This window comes from Mustelus asterias, chromosome 16 (assembly GCF_964213995.1).
Source record: "Mustelus asterias chromosome 16, sMusAst1.hap1.1, whole genome shotgun sequence".
Taxonomy (NCBI): domain Eukaryota; kingdom Metazoa; phylum Chordata; class Chondrichthyes; order Carcharhiniformes; family Triakidae; genus Mustelus; species Mustelus asterias.
In genome coordinates this window covers 77,234,130-77,258,075 of record NC_135816.1, presented here as the reverse complement: position 1 = coordinate 77,258,075, position 23,946 = coordinate 77,234,130, and the positions used below count along the sequence as shown (strand labels likewise).

The window sequence follows — 23,946 nt, the reverse complement described above, 5'->3', positions numbered from 1 at the left end:
GAACGACTTGCTGAGGTGCCTCGTGCCTGATGGAGGGGGGAGGAGGTATTTGTATTGACTTTAACGTTATAATATGAGCTCCCTGATTGAGGCAGTTAATGCTTCCAATCCAGGAACCATGCAGAAGTATATAATGTGCAGTGTCTGGGTTACTGGCACTCAGGGGGTAGTAGTCTGAGCAGCACTAACTGTTGTAAGTAAATCTGGATTTGGTGAAGGGGCACTGTTTTCATGGGAGTTATTTCTTGGGGGAATGTCAACACACAGCTATTGTAACTGTTAGAACATTTTAAAAAACTTTCACTGAAGCAGGCAGTCTGTTTTTTTAAAAGACTGGGAAATAAAGTAACTTCATACCATGACAGTTCTACAGACTATTTGCTGTACAAGAGCATTTACGCTGACTCTAAAAAACTGTGACTCCCACACTGCGAGTTTAAGCCTTTGCTACAGCAAAATTAGGATCAGTTTGAACTCAACAGAGTTCAAATGGTGAGTTCAGGTCACCTTCGTGTGAGTCCTGCCCCCTTTCCCCAATCAGCGAAAATGGCTTCTGTCAGAAATAAGGGTGGGATATCCACATCTCGATCCCACTCACAATTAACAACTCTTTGAAAATCTGGGCCTATGTCTACAGTTCTGCAGCAGCGTGGTGCAGAACCATATTATACCCATTACTGCTTTTCTGCTGAATTAAGGTTAGGCCTGTGTTTTTACTGTACATTTCTGGCTTTTCCCAATTCTGTTAGTAAACTAATGGAAAGGCATGTGGCAACAAACCAGCAAGATCACCCCCTCAACCCCTTCACTTCCCCCAGCCGTTCCATCTTTGCTGGAGCTGCACCTGAAAATTGATGAGCCAAAGAGCAGTAATGATCGACCTGCAAAATTGTTATGGTGGTTGATTCTGTCGGCTTCTATACCAACCAAAATTGCCCATGAGTTTTTATTTAATTTTTGTGGTAATGATCTTGTTCAGAAGACTGTTCTTTGGGATTTATGTTGAAAGGAGAGGCAAGTTAAATTTGTTAAGATTTTTGAGAAAGTGTAGGAATGAAAAGCTGATAATGATATTCAGGCAGTGTGATTTTAAAAAAAGGATGTGAATGTCGCTGGCAAGGCCAGCATTTGTTGCCCATTCCTAATTGCCCTTGAAATGAGTGGCTTACTAGACTATTTCAGAGGGCAGTTAATAATCGCCCACATTGTGTCCACTGTAATGACTGTTAATTGCCAATGAGGACCACTTCTGGAAATGCCTATCCAACAGTCTGCTCTGTGGATTGTCCTGTCTCCAAATGTTCTGTATTTTAAACCATTTATGTCTTTCTGGATCTCCCTTCGAAAAAATAGATGCTTTCTATTCCCACCTTTAGAAGCTATTAAGGTTCTCTTTTAAACTCTCATACTAGAGCTTGCTTTGTCCTTTAAGTAAATGCAAGGCTTTAAAATGAGTAATTTATGCCCTTGTTCTGCTTTATCACTAGTTTTCCAACCTCTATCGCGGATTGACCTACTGCTGGTAGCAGTCACACATTGTTTCACCTAGAATGATATAAAGCAGCTGACTCTGTGATATATTACAAGGGCACTGGATATTGTCCACACTTCCCCCAGCACAATGGGGACACATTCATCACAGAGAATCCCTACAATGGGAAAGAGGCCATTTGACCCAATGGCCGGTATTTTACAACCTCGCTCGGGCAAGGCTCCTAAAATCCCACCCGAGGCCAACGAAGAATTCCGTTCTGCGAGCCCCGATTCCACAGCGGGCGAGGCAGTAAAATTTCGGCAAATGAATCTGCTCCGTCTCTGACAGAGTATCTTGTCTAGGCCCTTTCCCCACCCTATCCCTGTAACCTTGTACATTTCCCATGGCCAATCCATCTAACCTACACATCTAGGGCGACACGGTAGCACAGTGGTTAGCACTGCTGCTTCACAGCTCCAGGGACCTGAGTTCGATTCCCGGCTTGGGTCACTGTCTGTGTGGAGTTTGCACATTCTCCTCGTGTTTGCGTGGGTTTCCTCCGGGTGCTCCAGTTTCCTCCCACAGTCCAAAGATGTGCGGGTTAGGTTGATTGGCCATGCTAAAATTGCCCCTTAGAGTCCGAGGTAGGTTAGTGGGATTAGCGGGTAAATATGTAGGGATATGGGGGTAGGCCTGGGTGGGATTGTGGTCGGTGCAGACTCGATGGGCCAGATGGCCTCTTTCTGCACTGTAGGGTTTCTATGATCTTGGGACACTAAGGGGCAATTTACCAAGAACAATCTACCTAGCCTGCACATCTTTGGACTATGGAGGAAACCAGAACACCCGAAGGAAACCCACGCAAACATGGGGAAAATGTGCAAACTGCACACAGAATTGAATCCGGATCCCTGGAGCTGTGAGGTAGCAGTGTTAACCATGATAGTTTTAGCTGGCGACTTCTGAAATTCGAAATGCATTCTTGTGGTTTCAATGCATGCTGAAATATATTCCTGAATGCTTGAAGTAAGGTGGCTGCTTTTAAGCTTTGCATGATGATACACTTGAATTTGTTGGGAGGTGGTACATTTTGTATTCCTAAATCTAAACTTAGAATGGATATATCAACCCATCTTCAAATTGAATACACATATAAGCCGTACAGTGACCTCAGAATCTTATTACCGGATATCATTAAAGTCATAAATTGCAATAGCTCTTTCAAACACTGAAGTAAGCTCTTGAATCAGTTCTTGTGAGCATGGGCTGATTTATAACAAAATCTACTGTTCTTTAGGTATTCAAATAATTAACAATTTTTTCTTCAACTTTTAAATGTTTAACTTCACTAACTTGTTGCAGAATCTGGAAAATCCTCAATAAAGAGCATTTATAGTTAAAAGACATAGAGAAATAAAACTGTTTTGAATAAGAAATTTCAAACTAGAAAATGCTGGAAATACACAGCAGATCCATCAGCAAAAGATGGCTTAATATTTGGAGCAGAGACTATTCATCACAGCTAAGAAAGGAAGTCAGGTAAAAATTTTCTGAAGGATAGATGCAAATGAAGATGTCCATTTGACCAAGTTAAACTATTTTGGAATGACCTTACAATCCTCCCATTGAAGCATCTGATTGTTTCTTCAATAATTCCTTGCACTCAGATGTCCATTCTATGTCCTGCTCACTCTAGGTCTGCAGCACTAGCTGATCAGTCCTAAATTTGTCTTTGCCAGTTTGTAGCTGTGCCCCTGGACCTATTGTCATGGTTCAGTTTAATATAGTTTTCCAGAATGACCCGCATTACTGTTTGCTGTCTCTGTGACTCTGCAAGATAATTTTCCAGTCAACTCTTTCTAGGGTGGGAAGCCCATTTTTGTCCTCCCTTTGCTCATATCTGTAGCACTGACGATCGATAGAAATAACTAAAATTAAGAATCTTATCACCCCAATTACCCTTTCCCTGTGCACTTTTCCATGGAAGCATAGGGGATGTCTCAGTTGCCCTTTACCTCCTCCCTTTTCACCATCCAAGGTCCCAAACACTTCTTTGAAGTCAAAACTGCAAATGACTTGTACTACTTTGAATTTAGTATACTCACAATGAGATTTCCTCTACATGATGGCGATTAAATACAGATTGTGTGGCCGCTTTGCAGAATACCTCCACTCAGTTCACAAGTGTGACTCCAAGATTCTAGTCATCTGTCATTTTAATCTGTCATTTTGGGCGGCACGGTAGCACAGTGGTTAGCACTGCTGCTTCACAGCTCCAGGGACCTGGGTTCGATTCCCGGCTTGGGTCACTGTCTGTGTGGAGTTTGCACATTCTCCTCGTGTTTGCGTGGGTTTCCTCCGGGTGCTCCGGTTTCCTCCCACAGTCCAAAGATGTGCGGGTTAGGTTGATTGGCCATGCTAAAATTGCCCCTTAGCTGTGTAGGTTAGAGGGATTAGCGGGTAAAAATATGTAGGGGTAGGGCCTGGGTGGGATTGTGGTTAGTGCAGACTCGATGGGCCGAATGGCCTCTTCCTGCACTGTAGGGTTTCTGTGATTCTGTGAATTCCCCTCCCCTCACTCCTATTCTAACCTCTCTGCCCTCGACCTTTTGCACTTTTCCAATTAAGTTTAATGTAATAAAAGCAAAATGCTGTGGATGGTGGAAATCTGAAATAAAAACAGAAAATGCTGGCTAAACTCAGCATGTCTGGCAGCAAGAGGAACTGAAGAATGTAGATTGGGGGCAGATATTTGAGGGCAAATCAACATCTGACATGTGGAAGGCTTTCAAGTGTAAGTTGATAGGGATTCAGGACCTGCACATTCTTCTAAGGATGAAAGATAAGTATGGCAAATTTTGGGAACCTTGGATAACGAGAGATATTGTGAGTCTAGTCAAAGAAAAAAAGCAAACATGTGTCAAAGCTAGGAGGCTGGGAACACACGAAGCAAGTGTGGAATACAAGGAAAGTAGAAAAAAACTTAAGCAAGGAGTCAGGAGGGCTAAAAGGGGTCACAAAAAGCATCAGCCAGCAGGATTAAGGAAAATCCCAAGGCTTTTTATACACATATAAAGAGCAAGAGGGTAGCCAGGGAGAGGGTTGGCCCACTCAAAGACAAGGGAGGGAATCTATGCATGGAGCTAGAGGAAATGGGCGAGGTATTAAATGAGTACTTTGCATCAGTATTCACCAGAGAGAAGGGCTTGGTGGATGATGAGTCTGGGAAAGGGTGTATAGATAGTTTGAGTCATGTTGAGATCAAAAAGGAGGTATTGGGGTTCTTCAGAAACATTAAGGTAGACAAGTCCCCAGCCCCCAGGTTTTGTGAAGGTGTCTCACTAACTTGATCGAGTTTTTCGAGGAAGTGACGAAGATGATTGATGAGGGTAGAGCAGTGGATGTTGTCTACATGGACTTCAGTAAGGCCTTGGACAAGGTCCCTCATGGCAGACTGGTGCAGAAGGTGAAATTGCATGGGATCCGAGGTGAGCTGACAAGGTGGATACAAAACTGGCTCGGTCAAAGAAAGAGTTTTAACAACACCAAGTTAAAGTCCAACAGGTTTATTTGGTAGCAAATACCTTTAATTTCTTTATTAAATTCAAAGTAGTACATCGGTCAAATTAAATTCAAAGTAGTACATCGGTCAAAGAAGACAGAGGGTAGCAGTGGAAGGGTGCGTTTCTGAATGGAGGGCTGTGACAAGTGGCGTTCCTCAGGGATGAGTACTGGGACCTTTGCTGTTTGTAATATGTATAAATGATTTGGAGGAAAATGTAACTGGTTTGATTAGTAAGTTTGTGGATGACACAAAGGTTGGTGGATTTGCGGAAAGCGACGAGGACCATCAGAGGATACAGCAGAATATAGATCAGTTGGAGACTTGGGCGGAGAGATGGCAGATGGAGTTTAATCTGGACAAATGTGAGGTAATGTATTTTGGAAGGTCTAATATAGATAGAGTCATAGAGGTTTACAGCATGGAAACAGGCCCTTCGGCCCAACTTGTCCATGCCGCCCTTTTTTTTTAAACCCCTAAACTAATCCCAATTGCCCGCATTTGGCCCATATCCTGGAAAGAAGGGCCCAAAAGCCTGTTTCTGTGCTGTAATGTTCTATGGTTCTATCCCTCTATACCCATCGTACCCATGTAACTATCTAAATGCTTTTGAAAAGACAAAATTGTACCCGCCTCTACTACTACCTCTGGCAGCTTGTTCCAGACACTCACCACCCTCTGTGTGAAAAAATTGCCCCTCTGGACACTTTTGTATCTCTCCCCTCTCACATTAAACCTATGCCCTCTAGTTTTCGACTCCCCTACCTTTGGGAAAAGATAAGAAATATACAGTAAATGGCAGAACTAAGAGTATTGATAGCAAAGGGATCTGGGTGTACAGGTACACAGGTCACTGAAAGTGGCAACGCAGGTGGAGAAGGTAGCCAAGAAGGCTTACGGCATGCTTGCCTTCATCGGCCGGGGCATTGAGTTTAAAAATTGGCAAGTCATGTTGCAGCTTTATAGAACCTTAATGAGGCCGCACTTGGAATATCGTGTTCAATTCTGGTCGCCACACTATCAGAAGGATGTGGAAGCTTTGGAGAGGGTACAAAAAAGATTTGCCAGGATGTTGCCTGGTATGGAGGGCATTAGCTATGAGGAGAGGTTGGAGAAACTTGGTTTGTTCTCACTGGAACGAAGGAGGTTGAGGGGCGACTGATAGAAGTCTACAAGACTATGAGAGGCATGGACAGAGTGGATAGTTAGAAGCTTTTTCCCAGGGTGGAAGAGTCAATTACTAGGGGGCACAGGTTTAAGGTGCGAGGGGCAAGGTTTAAAGGAGATGTACGAGGCAGATTTTTTACATGGAGGGTGGTGGGTGCCTGGAACTCACTGCCAGGGAAGGTAGTGGAAGCAGATACAATAGTGAGTTTTAAGGGGCGTCTGGACAAATACATGAATAGGATGGAATGGAGGGATATGGCCCCCGGAAGGGTAGGGGGTTTTAGTTAAGTTGGGCAGCATGGTTGGTGCAGGCTTGGAGGGCCAAAGGGCCTGTTCCTGTGCTGTAGTTTTCTTTGTTCTTTTGTTCTTTGTTCATCTATGGAGGGAGAAACAGAGTTAACGTTTCAAGTCCATTGACACTTGCAGCGAAAGGATAGAATAGGAGACACAGACTTGAAAAGGGCTGGAATTCTCCTACCTCAGCTGCAGCTGGCAGTCTCTGGTCTTGCTGCAGCAAATGGAGTTTTGGCTGAGCGCCAAATTCTCCATTTTTGCTGGCAGAGTTAGCGGGGTAAATGAGATCAGAGAATCCCGGCCAAGACTCAACTTCTCTTCCAGCAGTTTATTCGAGCATGTGCAAGGAAGACCACACTTCTGTCCAGCTGAGGAATGGATTCCCGAATCAATCACACACAGGATGTTTTATACGGCATTGTGTAGCAGACATTTACCTAAACCAATCACTGACCGCCTTTGTCAACAATTAGTCAATCATAGGGCTATACAGGTTGCCCTTGTGATTAAACCTGCCCTACTGCATGGTCAGTGTCCAGTTTCTTTGTTCTTCATTCAAACTGAGTGCTCCAGCAAATTGTATCCATACCTTGCACAGCAAGGCTTCCCCGACACTTAGCAGGGTCTGTTTACATTTCACCAACAAAGCAAAAACTCAAGACCATGTTATTACCAGTCCATTATTTTAAGCAACTTTCCTCCATTTTGAGTACTCTGATTAAATTTAATAAACCCTGTTGTGGTAATATAATCAGGGCCTAATTTTAGGGCTGATTAAATTGGACATCCTAAATCAGGGGTCTCCAAACTACGGCCCGCGGGCCACATCGGGCCCGCAGCAAGCCGCATCTGGATCGGAGTTTGGAGACCGCTGTCCTAAATGAAAGAATTGGGCATATTAAACTCAAACACAGGCAAACCTCAGGCAGGCCAGACTTGACGAAAATCAAATATACAAAGACACAAGAACATGTCTGGGCCTGGCCCATCAATCACCCATCAAGGATCATTGCACTCTACTCGACCCAGCAGGAGATCATCGCACCCCATTGAAATGCACTGGCTTATTGTTAGACAAACACGGGACACGGTGGACAGAGTACCCTTCGTCGTCCAGTACTTCCCCGGAGCGGAGAAGCTATGGCATCTCCTCCGGAGCCTTCAACATGTCATTGATGAAGACGAACATCTCGCCAAGGCCATCCCCACACCCCCACTTCTTGCCGTCAAACAACCACGCAACCTCAAACAGACCATTGTCCGCAGCAAACTACCCAGCCTTCAGGAGAACAGTGACCACGACACCACACAACCCTGCCACAGCAACCTCTGCAAGACGTGCCGGATCATCGACACGGATGCCATCATCTCACGTGAGAACACCATCTACCAGGTACACGGTACCTACTCTTGCAACTCGGCCAACGTTGTCTACCTGATACGCTGCAGGAAAGGATGTCCCGAGGCATGGTACATTGGGGAAACCATGCAGACGCTATGACAACGGATGAATGAACACCGCTCGACAATCACCAGGGCAAGACTGTTCTCTTCCTGTGGGGGAGCACTTCAGCGGTCACGGGCATTCAGCCTCTGATCTTCGGATGAGCGTTCTCCAAGGCGGCCTTCACGACACACGACAGCGCAGAGTCGCTGAGCAGAAACTGATAGCCAAGTTCTGCACACATGAGGACGGCCTAAACCGGGATCTTGGGTTTATGTCACATTATCAGTAACCCCCACAGCTTGCTTCCTGGACTTGCAGAATCTCACTGGCTGTCCTGTCTGGAGGCAATACACATCTCTTTAACCTGTGCTTAATGTTCCCTCCGCTCACATTGTCTGTATGTTTAAGACCTGGCTGGCTGTAGAGATTCGCATTTTAATCAGTATTCTGTAACTTGTTTGAGAGCAGATATCCACTCCATCTGACGAAGGAGCAGTGCTCCGAAAGCCAATGGCATTTGCTACCAAATAAACATGTTGGACTTTAACCTGGTGTTGTTAAAACTCTTACTGTATCTCAGAGAAGACAGAGGGTGATGGTGAATGGAAAATTTTCAGACTGGAGACCAGTTACCAGCGGTGTACCACAGGGATCAGTGCTAGGTCCTCTGCTATTTGTGATTTTTATAAATGACTTGGAGGAGGGGGCTGAAGGGTGGGTCATTAAATTTGCTGATGACACCAAGATTGGTGGAGTAGTGGATGAGGTGGAGGGCTGTTGTAGGCTGCAAAGAGACATTGATAGGATGCAGAGCTGGGCCGAAAAATGGCAGATGGAGTTTAACCCTGATAAGTGCGAGGTGATTCATTTTGGGAGGACAAATTTGAATGCGGATTACAGGGTCAATGGCAGGGTTCTGAGGAACAGAGAGATCTTGGGGTTCATATCCACAGATCTCTGAAGGTTGCCACTCAAGTGGATAGAGCCGTGAAGAAGGCCGTTTATTAACAGGGGGTTTGAGTTTAAGAGCTGTGGGTTTATGCTGCAACTGTACAGGACCTTGGTGAGACCACATTTGGAATATTGTGTGCAGTTCTGGTCACCTCACTATAAGAAGGACGTGGAAGCATTGGAAAGAGTGCAAAGGAGATTTACCAGGATGCTGCCTGGTTTGGAGGGTAGGTCTTTTAGAAACATAGAAACATAGAAAAACTACAGCACAAACAGGCCCTTCGGCCCCACAAGTTATGCCGAACATATCCCTACCTTCTAGGCCTAATAGTCCTATGAGGAAAGTTTGAGGGAGCTCGGGCTTTTCTCTTTAGAGCGGAGGAGGATGAGAGGCGACTTAATAGAGGTTTATAAGATGATGAGGGGGATAGATGGAGTGGACGTTCAGAGACTATTTCCTCGGGTGGATGTAGCTGTTACTAGGGGGCATAACTCATGGTGGGAGATATAGGAGGGATGTCCAAGGTAGGTTCTTTACTCAGACAGTGGTTGGGGTGTGGAATGGACTGCCTGCTGTGATAGTGGAGCACTTTAGGAACTTTCAAGCGGTTATTGAATAGGCACATGGAGCACACCAGAATGATAGGGAGTGGGATAGCTTGATCTTGGTTTCGGACAAAGCTCGGCACAACATCGTGGGCCGAAGGGCCTGTACTGTGCTGTACTGTTCTATGTTCTCAACTTCCTGCCCTTCACCTATGTCATCTCGTGACTGACCCTTCAACTAAGGGGAATAGTTGCTCCTTATCCATTCTGTCCATGTCTCTCATAATCTTGTACACCTCAATCAGGTCGTCCCTTCGTCTTCCCTGCTCCAAAGAAAATAGCCCAAGCTTGTCCAACCTCTCTTCATAACTTAAATGTTCCAACCCAGGCAGCATCCCGGAAAAAGTCCTCTGCATCCCCTGCAGTGCAATTACATCCTTCCAATAATGTGGCGGCCAGAACAGCACACAGTACTCTTGCTGTGGCCTCACCAAAGTGCTATACAATTCCAAGATGACTTCCCTGCTTTTGTAATCAATGCCTCGATTGATAAAGGCAAGTGTCCCATATGCCTTTTTCACCACCCTACTAACATGCCCTTCCGCTTCCAGAGATCTGTGGACAAACACACCAAGGTCCCTTTGTTCCACAGAACTTCCTAATGTCCTACCATTCATTGAATACTTCCTTGTCAAAATACTCTTTCCAAAGTGCATCACCTCACACTTATCCTTTTGTTTATACTTCCTTCACCCCTAACCTTGGCTCTGGACTTGCATTAAACTTGTTGGATCCTTAGCTTTTTTCAGTTCTGATGGAAGGTCATCGACTTGAAGCATTAGTTTTGTTTCACTTTGACAGCCAGAACTGCTGAGTATTTCTTGTATTTTTTGTTTCTGAAACAAATGCTTTTGAAACAAAAGCGTCCTTTCAGGTTTTGCTGAAGGGACATTGCATATATTGTTAACCAATCTGTTTCAGTTTTCCAGAAGTGCCATTAGATTGTAAAATAGCAAACGTAGCGTCTTTATTTAAAAAGGGAGGGAGATAAAAAAGCAGGACAATACAGACCAGTTAGCTTATCATTTGCCACAGGGAAAATGTTAGAAACCATTGTTAAAGATGTTATCACAAGGCACTTAGAAAAATTCAAGGTAATCAGCAGGGTCAACATGGTTTTGTGCTGTGGATGAAGGGAAACCAGTGAATGTACCAGAAAGCATTTGATAAGGTGCCACATCCAAGATTATTGCAGTAAATAAAAGCGTATTATTGTGGGCTTTGATGTCAACCTTTTAATTGATCACAACTTTGCCCATCAAGTAACCAGACCAAGTCAAGGAGTTATCTTAAACAGCTGTTTAATCAAACTATTGCTCAGTCTCTGGAAAGTCACAGGCAGTGCGAGTAACTAGCCAGAGCCCAGAATTCAGGAATACACAAGCAGTTATTGTTTCAAATTCATGAGGTACAGGTATTAAAACCAATCGCACCCACCTTACGCTTGTTTAATTATAAAATCCAATCAGCATAAGACTTAATCATGTCAGCTGACCTAATCCATCATTGTTACAAATTATCATTGTGTGTCTGTGTTTGTGGATATCACTTCCTTTTTCCAGTTCCAGAAGTCTGATTTAATTAACTCTCTCAGACTAATGGCCTTGGTGCTTATCTGTGAAGACTTTTATAAGAAGACCTTTTTTTTCTCCTAGCCGCTTATTAACCTTTCACATGCTGTAGGGGGTAACATATCGGCATGGATAGAAGATTGCCTAGCTAACAGAGAACAGAAGTTAGCCATAATGGGTTTTTGGCTAGCATGATGTAATGAATGGTATGTCAGTGTGTGTTTGGGCTTCAACGTTTCACAGTTACCTGCATTGGAGGAAGAGACAGAAGGTGTACTTGCTAAGTTTGCTAACGATACAAAGATAGGTAGGAAAGTAAATTATGAAGATGACATAAGATTATTAGGGTACATAGGTAGATTAAGTAAATGGGCAAAGATCAGTGGGAAAAAGTGAAATTGTTAATTTTAACATTAAGAATAAAAAAGGAAAATACCAGGCATAATTTTACCACCTTGCTACACGTGGCAAACAGCATTGGCGCCTGGCGGCAAGCGGTTTGTTATGTTCCCGGCCCCTCTCCAATGATGCAAATCGCCAAAGCTGATTAGCATATTTAAAGTTGCATTTCAATATGCATAGCCCATTCAAAACCCAGTACATAAAATCTTAGAATCATAGAATTATACAGTGCAAAAGTGGCCCTTCGGCCCATCGTGTCTGCACTAACGTGAGAAACACCTGACCTCCCACCTAATTCCATTTACCAGCACTTGGCCCATAGCCTTGAATTATATGACATGCCAAGTGCTTATCCAGATACATTTTAAAGGAAGTGAGGCAACTCAGTTATACCACCCTCCCAGGCACTGCATTCCAGACCATCACCACCCTCTGGGTTAAAAATGTTTTCCTCACATCCCCCCGAAACCTCCTGCCCCTCACCTTGAACCTATGTCCCCTTGTGACTGACCCTTCAACTAAGGCGAACAGCTGCTCCTTATCCAGTTTGTCCATGCCCCTCATCATCGTGTACACCCCGATCAGGTTGCCCCTCAATCTTCTCTGCTCCAACGAAAACAACCCAAGCCGATCCGACCTCTCTTCATACCTTAAGTGTTCCATCCTGGTGAACCTCCTCTGTACTCCATCCAGTGCAATCACATCCTTCCTACAATTTGGCGACCAGAATTGCAGACATTAATCTCGCTGTGGCCTCACCAAAGTCCCATACAACTCCAACATGACCCCTCTGTTTTGTTATCTGTGCCTTGATTGATAAAGGCAAGTGTCCCATATGTCTTTTTCAGCACCCTACTCACATGCCCTTCTGCCTTCAGAGATCTATGGACTAACACACCAAGGTCCCTTTGTTCCACAGAACTTCCTTGTGTCATGCTGTTCATTGAATACTTTCTTGTCAAATTACTCCTTCCAAAGTGTATTGCCTCACTTTTCAGGGTTAAATGATAACTGCCACTTATCTACCCTTTTGATCATTCCTTCTATATCTTCTTGTAGCCCCAGACAGTCAGCCTCACTGTTAACTACTCAGCCAATCTTTGTGTCATCCACAAACCTACTATTCCTACCTCCCACATAGTCATCTGTGTCATTTATATAAATGACAAATAATAGGAGACCCAGCACAGATTCTTCTGGTACACCACTGGACACTGGCTTCCATTCACTCAAGCAGCCTTCTGTCATCACCCTCTGTCTACCACAACTAAGCCAATTTTGTATCCACTTCATCAAATTACCCTGTATTACATGTGTATTTGCCTTCTTTATAAGTCTCCCATGTGAGACCTTGTCAAAGGCTTTGCTGAAATCCATATAATCTACATTAACTGCAGTACCCACATCTACATGCCTGGTCACCTCCTCAAAAAATTAAATCAAATTTGATAGACATGACCTCCCTCTGACGAAGCCATGCTGACTATCCCTGATCAAGCCATCTCTCTCTCCAAGTGGAGATAAATGCTCTCCTTCAGAATTTTCTCCAATAGTTTCCCTACCACTGATGTGAGACTCACTGGTCTGTAGTTCCTTGGCTTATCTCTACAACCCTTCTTAAATAGTAGAACCACATTTGCTGCTCTCCAGTCCTCTGGCACCTCCCCTGTGGCCAGAGAAGAATTAAAAATTTGTGTTAAAGCGCCTTGTCTCCCACAGCAGTCTGGGACACAATTAATCTGGACCTGGAGATTTGTGCACTTTCAAGCATGCAAATACCTCCAATACCTTGTTCTTCCCCATGTTAATTTGCTCTAGAACCTCATGTCTCTCTCCCTGAATTCCATACCTACATCCTCATCCTGATCCTCTTGATTAAAGACAAATGTGAAGTATTCGTTCAGCACACTATCAATCTTAGTGGCCATAATGGCGAAAATCAGTCCAGGCCTCCACAAGCAAAGACCTGGTGTGAGGGTCAAACTGGGGGAGCGGGGCTTGGGCACCATTGAAGCTCCCTGGTTAGTCAGGGGCATAGCCAGGCTATGGGGCGGCATGGTGGCACAGTGGTTAGCACTGCTGCCTCACAGAATCAGGGTCCCAGGTTCAACTCCTGGCTTGGGTCACTGTCTGTGTGGAGTTGGCACGTTCTCTCTGTGTCCGGGTGCTCTGGTTTCCTCCCACAGTCTGAAAGACGTGCTGGTTAGGTGCATTGACCCGAACAGGCGCCAGAGTATGGCGACTAGGGAAATTTCACAGTAACTTCATTGCAGTGTTAATGTAAGCCTTACTTGTGACTAATAAATAACTTTACTTTACTTTACTATGCCCACCTGGCGGTAACCACTGGACACTCTGACGGTGCCTACCGGACACCCTGATGGTGCTGACCAGACACCCTGGCAGCGCCAATTGGATACTGTCAGTGTGCTAGTTGGGCACTGGCACTTTGTCAGGAGCTGTGCTCAATGGGGGAAGGGTGAGTGGGGCCAGGGTGGGGGCCATAACGGGGAGAGGTGTGCAGGGCTGGATTGTGGAGCGGGTCATGAGAGGGGGGGGCCTTGATGCCCTGATGTGGGCGACTCATGTTGGGGTTGGGGTGAAGCATGCTGCTGCCAATTGGGGGTTGGGTCCTGATGTTCATGGGGGGTCTCAGTGCACTGTAAGATCAGGGTGCCCTTGTGAAACGCCCTTCCAAAAAGTGATCGAGTATTGTAAGATTGCGATGCCGAGCGTGCCTGAGAGACCGACGCAGTTCACCCCATTTTTCTTGCCGTCTTGACATTTAGAAATTTTTTGGGAAAATTCCGCTCATCATTTAAATAATGACAGATCGGAGATATTTGAGATTCAGAGGGATCTGGGTGTCCTATTGATGAATCACAAAAGCCTAATGTGCAGGTATGGAAGTAGTTAGGAAAGCTAATAGTCCTGGAGTCATACAGCGCAGGAAAGGCCCATTGCCCATTGAGTCTGCACCGACAATAACTACCACTAAAGGCGTGTGCAAATACCGTTTTCCTGCTCTTGTCACATTTCCTTGAATGTTGTGATATTTCAAGTGCTCATCCAAATAATTTCTTAAAGGTTGCAAGGTTGTGCATTCCAGATTCCCCGAACCCTCTGAGTGAAGAATCTTTCTCTCAAATCCCCTCTGAATCTCCTGTCCCTTATCCTAAAACTCATGCCCACTCATGATCGACCCCTCAACTAAGGGGAACAGCTGCTCCTTACTCACCCTGTTCATACCCCTCATAATCTAAAACACCTCAATCAATTCCCCCCTCAGGCTTCTCAACTCTAATTTAACCATTCCAAGCCTATCTAGTCTCTCCTTACAGCTCAAATGTTCTATCCCAGGCAATATCTTGGTGAACCTCTTCTGTATCCTATCTAGTGCTATTACATACTTCCTATGACCAGAACTGTACACAGTACTCTAGCTGTGGCCTAACCAACACTTTGTACAACTCCAACATTACCTCCTTGCTCTTCTACACTATTCCAAGACTGATAAAAGCAAGTGCCCCATATGCCTTCTTAACTATCCTATTCATGTGCACTGTTGATTTCAGGGATCTGTGAATGAATATCCCAAGATGCATTTGTTCCTCTGAGTTTCCCAATGCCCTGCCATTCATTAAATACTCCCAAAGTGCATCACCTCGCACTTATCAGGGCTAAATACCATTTGTCACTGCTCTGCCCATCTGACCAACCCATCTACATCTTCCTGTAACCTACAACCAACTTCTTCACTGTTGACCACCCTACCAATCTTGATGTTGTCTGCAAACTTCCTTAACATTCCCATCACATTTTCAGCTAAATCATTTATGTATATAACAAACAATAAGGATCCAGTTACTGACCCTTGTGGTATAACATTAGGCACTGACCTCCAGTCACTCGAACAGCCTCCTACCACTACCATTTGTGTTCTATTACAAAGCCAGTTTCTGATCCATCTTGCCAAGTTTCCCTGAATACCATGTGCTTTAACCTTCTCAATCAGTCTTCAACATGGGACCTTGTCAAAAGCTTTGTTAAAATGCGAATAAACTACTTCAACTGAACTTCCCTCATCCACATACTTGATCACATTTTTAAAAAATTGTAACAAATTTGTGAAGCAAATTTGTGACAAAGTCATGCTGACTATCCCTAATTAACCCATACCTTTCGAAGTGGATATTAATTCTCTTCCCCACCACTGATATGAGACTAATCAGTCTGTAATTTCCTGATTCATCAGTAACACCCTTCCTGAAAAGTGGATCCACATTAGCCATCCTCCAGTCCTTTGGCATTTCATTCATGGCCAGAGAGGAATTAAAAATCTTGTGTCAGAGCGTCTGTAATTTCCTGCCTCGCATCCCACAGCAGCCTGGGATGCAATTCATCCGGGCCTGGGGATTTGTTCATTTTTAAGCCTGTCAGATCCGTCAGACCTCCCCATTTCTATATAAAACTGTGCAAGTTCCTCACAGTCCCTTTTCCTGTATTCTGTATCTACGTTCTCCTTTCCCTGAGTGAAGCCTGAAGAGAAGTATTAATTTAACACTCTTCCAATGTTCTGTGGCTTCGTACACAGATTGCCCCCTTGGTCTCATCATAGAATAGAAGAATCATAGAAACCCTACAGTGCAGAAGGAGGCCATTCGGCCCATCGAGTCTGCACCGACCACAATCCCACCCAGGCCCTACCCCCACATATTTACCCGCTAATCCCACTAACCTACGCATCTCAGGACTCTAAGGGGCAATTTTTTTAACCTGGCCAATCAACCTAACCCGCACATCTTTGGACTGTGGGAGGAAACCAGAGCACCCGGAGGAAACCCACGCAGACACGAGGAGAATGTGCAAACTCCACACAGACAGTGACCCGAGCCGGGAATCGAACCCGGGACCCATGCCGCCCCGTCTCGAATGGGACCTACTCTTTCCCTGGTTAACCGCTTCCCTTTATAAAATATCTTATGATTCTCCTTAATCCTGTTCGCAAGTCCTTTTTCTTGCCCCCTTTTTGCTCTTCTAATTGTTTAAGTTCCCTTTTGCACTTCCTATATTCCCCGAGGGCTGCAGCTGAATTGCTCCCTTTGGACACGCTATAAGCCTTTCTCTTTTTTCTCATTCAGTCCTGAATTGTCCTCGACATCCAGGGTTCCCCGAACTTATTGCTCTACATTTCTCCCTAAAGGGTACATGTTGGACCTGTACTCACTCCAGCTCCTTTATGAATGCCCCCCCACTATTCCGCTGTAGACTTACCCGCAAGGAACTGTTCCCAGTCAACTTTGGTCAGATTTTGCTTTATTTTAATAAAATCTGTCTTCCCCCAATCCAAAACAATCTTTTGCAGGCTATCTTTCTCCTTGTCGTAGCTATATGAACGGAGTGGGAATGGAGGGATACAAAAGAGTGGTCCAGTTTGGACCAGGGAGCGGCGCGGGCTAATTGTTCCTTGTTTCTCGTTTTAAGGCTTCATTCTATGATCATCTTGCTGGTGCCAGTACAGAGCGAGACTGCGGATAGTTGGGAACCTGTCTCGGGGGCAGGGAATTCATATGGTGTTCGTGGAAGTGGAAATGACTAGGGTTGGGAAGCATTTTCCGATCAGGGCCATTGTGATCTCCTGGACTCGTTTTGATCGCTTCAGGGGGTCGGAGAGGAATTTCCCAGATTTTTTTTCCCCATATTGGCCCTGGGGTTTTTCACTCTGGGTTTTCGCCTCTCCCTGGAGATCACATGGTCTGGAATGGGGGGTGGGGGTGAGTTAAAGGTTGTAATGAACAAAGCATCGTAGCTGTGAGGGACAGCTCGGTGGATAGGATATTGGTATGTAGATAGGCTGGAAAATTGGGCGGGGATCCTGGATTCAGGATTCATTCCTGGACCGGGGAGCGGCGCGGGCTTGGAGGGCCGAAGGGCCTGTTCCTGTGCTGTATTGTTCTTTGTTCTTTTTCCATAACAAATTTGAACTGTACCATGTTGTGATCGCTATCGCTAAAATGCTCTCCCATTGTCACAAACACTTGACCGGCTTTGTTCCCCAGAACCAGATCCAGTACAGCGCATCCCTTGATTTGATTTAATTTGATTTATTATTGTCACATACAGTGAAAAGTATTGTTTCTTGCGCGCTATACTGACAAAACATACAGTTCGTAGAGAAGGAAACAAGAGTGCAGAATGTAGTGTTACAGTCATAGTTAGGGTGTAGAGAAAGATCAATTTAATGCAAGGTAAGTCCATTCAAAAGTCTGACAGTAGCAGGGAAGAAGCTGTTCTTGAGTTGGTTGGTACGTGACCTCAGACTTTTATATCTTTTTCCTGAAGGAAGAAGGTGGAAGAGAGAATGTCTGGGGTGCATGCGGCCTTAATTATGCTGGCTGCTTTGCCGAGGCAGCGGGAAGTGTAGACAGAGTCAATGGATGGGATGCTGGTTTGCATGATGGATTGGGCTACATTCAGGACCCTTTGTAGTTTCTTGCAGTCTTGCAGGAGCCATACCAAGCTGTGATACAACCAGAAAGAATGCTTTCTATGGTGCATCTGTAAAAGTTAGTGAGAGTCGTAGCTGACATGCCAAATTTCATTAGTCTTCTGAGAAAGTAGAGGCGTTGGTGGGCTTTCTTAACTATAGTGTCGGCATGGGGGGACCAGGCCAGGTTGTTGGTGATCTGGACATTTAGAAACTTGAAGCTCTCGACCCTTTCTACTTCGTCCCCATTGATGTAGACAGGGGTATGTTCTCCTTTATGCTTCCTGAAGTCGATGACAATCTCCTTCGTTCTATTGACATTGGACCTTCTACGTATTGAAATAAAAAAACTGCCCTGGAAATCAGCCCTCTCGAAGCCCTTACCACTATGACTATCCCAATTTACGTTGGAAAAGTTGAAATCCCCAAGTATAATTATCCAATTATTACTCTTACACACCTAGAACCATAGAAATAGAACCATAGAAAATTACAGCTCAGAAACAGGCCTTTTGGCTCTTCTTGTCTGTGCCGAACCATTTTATGCCTAGTCCCACTGACCTCTGTGAACTGTCTACATATTTGCTTCTCGATTTCCCACTGATTCTTTGGCGACCTATAATATACACCCATTAATGTGGCTGCCCCCTTTATATTCCTAAATTCAACTCACAAAGCCTCGTTTGAAGACCTTTCCAAGATATCATCTCTCCTTGTTGCAGTAATTGACTCCTGAATTATTAGTGCGACACCACCTCCCTTTTTACACCCTTCTCTGTTTCACCTAAAGATCCTGTATGTTGAATTGTCAGTCCTGCCCTTCTCTCAACCATATCTCTGTGATGGCAACAATATGGCTAGCTTAGGGATTTTTAAAAAAAAAGGCGGCATGGACAAGTTGGGCCCAAGGGCCTGTTTTCATGCTGTAAACCTCTATGACTCTACATCATTATGGCAGAACCATAAAGGGTGTAGATACGCAGAGGGACCTGGGTGTGCAAGTCCACAGATCCTTGAAGGTGATGTCACAGGTGGAGAAGGTAGTGAATAAGGCATATGGCATGCTTGCCTTTATAGGACGGGGCATAGAGTATAAAAGTTGGGGTCTGATGTTGCAGTTGTATAGAACGTTGGTTCGGCCGCATTTGGAATACTGCGTCCAGTTCTGGTCGCCACACTACCAGAAGGACGTGGAGGCTTTAGAGAGAGTGCAAAGGAGGTTTACCAGGATGTTGCCTGGTATGGAAGGGCTTAGTTACGAGGAGAGATTGGGTAAACTGGGGTTGTTCTCACTGGAAAGATGGAGGATGAGGGGTGACCTAATAGAGGTGTATAAAATTATGAAAAGCATAGATAGGGTGAACGGTGGGAAGCTTTTTCCCAGGTTGGTGGTGACGTTCATGAGGGGACATTGGTTCAAGGTGAGCGGGGGGAGGTTTAACACGGATATCAGAAGGACGTATTTTACACAGAGGGTGGTGGGGGCCTGGAATGCGCTGCCGGGAAAGGTGGTGGAGGCAGACACACTGGGAACGTTTAAGACTTATCTAGATAGCCACATGAACGGAGTGGGAATGGAGGGATACAAAAGAATGGTCTCGTTTGGACCAGGGAGCGGCGCGGGCTTGGAGGGCCGAAGGGCCTGTTCCTGTGCTGTATTGTTCTTTGTTCTTTGTTCTATCACACTTCCATGTGTCAATCCACACATTTAACTCATCAGCCTTATCTATTACACTCCTAGCATTAAAGTAAAGACCATCCAGCCTTGCCTTACTCTCTTGACACACACCATAGCTGAACTCTGACTTGCTTCCTTTACCGTAGCATGATGTTACAGTTTATTGCGAGTGGACTGGAATACAAAAGTAGAGCGGTTAAGCTTCTGTTGTACAGATCACTAGTGAGACCACATCTGCTGTACTGTGTACAATGTTGATCACTGTATTTAAGGAAGGATGTAAATACATTAGAAGCAGGTCAGAGAAGGCTTACTAAATTAATATCAGGAATGGGTGTGTCAGCTTGTTTAGATGAGTAAGAGGTAACTTGATGGAAACGTGAGGGGTTTTGACAGGGTGAATGTGAGAGCATGTTTCCTCTTGTTGAAGAATCTCGAATTAGAAGTCATTGTTTAAAAATATGGTGTGCCTATTTAAGACAGATGCACAGAATTTTTTTGAGTCTTTGGTACTCCCTTCCTCAAAAAGCAGTCGTAGCAGAATCTTTGAATGTTTTTAAGGCAGAAATTCTTGATAAACAAAGGGTTGAAAGGTTATATTGGGAGGTTACACTCAGATCAACCAGATCTTATTGAATGGTGGTGCAGGCTCGAAGGGCACCTGCAGCTTCGAACTTCTATGGATCTTTGGGTGTAACACTGAGCCATTAAACCAGGTTTTATTGTAGGTCTGTACTGAGCTGATTTCAGCCAGGTCTACAGGGGTACAGCTGAAGTAGCCCTAACTGAGATCAGCTAAACTGATCAGCTTGGTAAAAATCAGTACCAGACTGTAACACCTATCAAGGGATGAAACTAAGAAATAAATGCAGTGAGAATAATTTAATCATTAAATGTTGTAATTCACCAGGACACCATTTGGTTCTGCTGTGCAGCGAATATCTTTAAGCTGCAGGTTGCAATTTTTGCTTTGATTTATGTTCTGTGTTCCTGTTTCTCTAAAATTATTTCAATGTAATGTTTGGCGGAAAGAATGTGGCTGTTCCTGCGTAGATGATTCTTGATTGAACTTTCTTTATTGTAGACTTCATACGCTCAGCTGCTGGCAGCCACTTGCCTTTCGAAGCTTGTGTCTCGGGTGAATCCATTGCCACTGCAGCAAAGAGTTGATATCAGTGAGTAGATCTTTTTTGTTGCTTCACTTTAAATCGCATCCTGGGCTACGGATTGCATTTTTGCAGATGCTTTAATTCATGCTTTGTAATGCTGGATGTCACTTCTCGATCTGCACGGATATCCAGACTTATGCGCCAAAAACCTTTGACCTCATCCGCAGCTGGAATTCTCCAGTGCCACTGCAATGAATGGAGGTTTGGCTGAGTGCCAATTTCTCCATTCCTTCTGGCGGTGGGGTGGCCACGGATGAGGTTTGAGAATCCCGCCCATGGTCTGTGCTGAGTCTACTGACCAGAGCCATGTGGTAGTTGTATTGCAACACTTAGTTGTAGCTTGTTAGCTGAAGAGCATTGAAATTGAACAAAATTCCCTTTTCTGGCTGTGATACAAAAGTCAGGTCACGTACCAACCGACTCAAGAACAGCTTCTTCCCTGCTACTGTCAGACTTTTGAATGGACTTACCTTGCATTAAGTTGATCTTTCTCTACACCCTAGCTATGACTGTAACACTACATTCTGCACTCTCTTGTTTCCTTCTCTATGAACGGTATGTTTTGTCTGTAAAGCGCGCAAGAAACAATACTTTTCACTGTATGTTAATACATGTGACAATAATAAATCAAATCAAAAAGTTTCCTCGTGGGTCAATAGAATCACATCTGGAGCGAAACACCTTAAACTTGCACTAATGCCAAAATCAAAAACATTGGGGCCTAGGCTAATTTCATAGTATAATTTGGATTTTCTCACCTGCCCCTAACATTTACTGTTGATCTTCTAGCTTGGAGTGGACAGAAATTTGCAATGGCACTTGTTGTTGGGTTGTCATGATGTGGAGATGCCAGCGTTGGACTGGGGTAAACACAGTAAGAAGTTTAACGACACCAGGTTAAAGTCCAACAGGTTTATTTGGTAGCAAAAGCCACACTTGTGGCTTTGAAGAAAGCTTGTGTGGCTTTTGCTACTAAATAAACCTGTTAGACTTTAACCTGGTGTTGTTGGGACCTACTCTTGCAGCTCGGCCAACGTTGTCTACCTGATACGCTGCAGGAAAGGATGTCCCGAGGCATGGTACATTGGGGAAACCATGCAGACGCTACGACAACGGATGAATGAACACCGCTCGACAATCACCAGGCAAGACTGTTCTCTTCCTGTGGGGGAGCACTTCAGCAGTCACGGGCATTCAGCCTTGGATCTTCAGGTAAGCGTTCTCCAAGGCGGCCTTCACGACACACGACAGCGCAGAGTCGCTGAGCAGAAACTGATAGCCAAGTTCTGCACACATGAGGACGGCCTAAACCGGGATGTTGGATTTATGTCACATTATCAGTAACCCCCACAGCTTTCCCCCTGGTCTTGCAGAATCTCACTAGCTGTTCTGTCTGGAGACAATACACATCTCTTTAACCTGTGTTGAATGCTCCCTCCACCCACATTGTCTGTACCTTTAAGACCTGGCTGGCAGTAGAGATTCGCATTCTAATTAGTATTCTGTAACTTGATTTCTGTGTCTGTGCACTGTTTGAGAGCACATTTCCACTCCATCTGATGAAGGAGCAGTGCTCTGAAAGCTTATGGTATTTGCTACCAAATAAACCTGTTGGACTTTAACCTGGTGTTGTGAGACTTCTTACGTTGTTGGGGAGGGCAGACATTTAATACAAACAGGGATTGGAGTTTGGTTGAGTGGAAATCTAGAGCAACAGGTCAGTTGGATGGAGATTGTGTGCGATAGGGCTTTGAGTAAGGGTGGGAGGAGATTTAGAATGATAAATCTCAGAGTGGGGAGCTGGTAGGAATTTAGTATGCGTGGTCTCAGAGTTGGGGTTTGTAATGTGGCAGCCTTTTGTGTGGGGTGGTGGTGGAGGCTTAGTGTGACTGAGTTTGCAATGAAGGGAGTGGGTGAACAGATGTGCAACAGGTCACGGAGTAAAAGAACTAGATATTTAATGTGACAGGTCTCATGGTGGGAGGCTGGAAATTTGCTGGGCCAGGCCTCGAAATGCAGCATTGATGTTAGGTTTCAATGTGCAATTCAAAATTTTATATGCTGTGCTGAAGTCTGTTCCTTATTGCTCTGTGTCTGGGTCAAATGATGGACATGTTGCTATTAGTTCAGTTGTATAATGTTGGGGGCGATTTTCCCCAAACAATTCAGAGGTTTTCCCACTCTCCTCAGGCGTTTCACACCAGTGGGGATGGGGCGGAGCCTGAACCTGCTGGAGATGCCAGCAGCAGGGTGCTCAGGGGGCCATCGGGCGTTCTCCCAGAATATTGGGAGATGGGTTGACATGTCTCCCCACCCCGGACATCATACCCCCACCAGCCCATGATTGCCGTCCCCTCCCTCCCTCCCCTCCCAATCGCCAGCCCCACTGCTAGCCCCACCCCAATGCAGAGTTCCTCCCCTCCTATTCCCCACTCTCCGTCTGGCTCTGCCCCATCAGGCCCCGCCCCCTTGGTGCTGCCTGGCAGACAATTCTAGTGTGCTAGACTGACATTGCCAGGGTCCCAGGCTGGCACTGCCCAAAGGCACTGCACCCCACCCCATCCCCGACATCCTGGGGGCCTCAATGGTTTCCGGTCCGACCAGCAAGGCCATCACATCTGGTCCCTGTTGTTGAGGCCCAGCTCTGGTCCCCGCTGGTGGGAACCTTCACCGGCGAGTTTGGAAATCTAAATGAGTCTGGACAATACAGAGGGGAGCTTGCTCAAAGGATTTAAATTAACTTATTAATATTTAAATTTGCCTCACGCTGTTGCTCGGTACGAGGCTGACTACATTAAAAGAAATGGCCCAGGAAGATCGTGACCTACTGGCTGCCAGGCGGGAATCTGATTTTTTGAGTCCTGCTTAAATTTTCCGCCCGCTACGCTAGACAAATTGCGTAGCGGGCGGGAAAATCGTGTCCATAATTTCTGGTGGGAAATTTGACAGTCTTTAGAACTGCCACTGTCTCACTAACCAATTTTGTGTCCCAAAATCAATTGAAGCATAGGTGAAAAATCTTGGCCATGATGCAACTTATATAATAGCCCTTTTGTTGCTGAACTGGAATTGTGCCTCATTCTGTGGGTCTGTACTTCTGGCATGAATCATCAAGAGAATAAAGGAACCCAGAAACAC

The 23,946-nt window shown here is 45.0% G+C and overlaps 1 protein-coding gene across 1 annotated transcript in view; it reads left to right on the top strand.

Annotated features, from left to right (window-relative positions):
• The window catches only part of LOC144505369 (ran-binding protein 17-like), a 1,005,849-nt gene that overhangs the window by 25,998 nt on the left and 955,905 nt on the right, over window positions 1–23,946 (top strand). Inside the window, exon 3 of the mRNA XM_078231487.1 lies at window positions 20,724–20,814. Coding sequence (XP_078087613.1) covers window positions 20,724–20,814 — 91 coding nt within the window. The remainder of the gene's footprint in view (window positions 1–20,723; window positions 20,815–23,946) is intronic.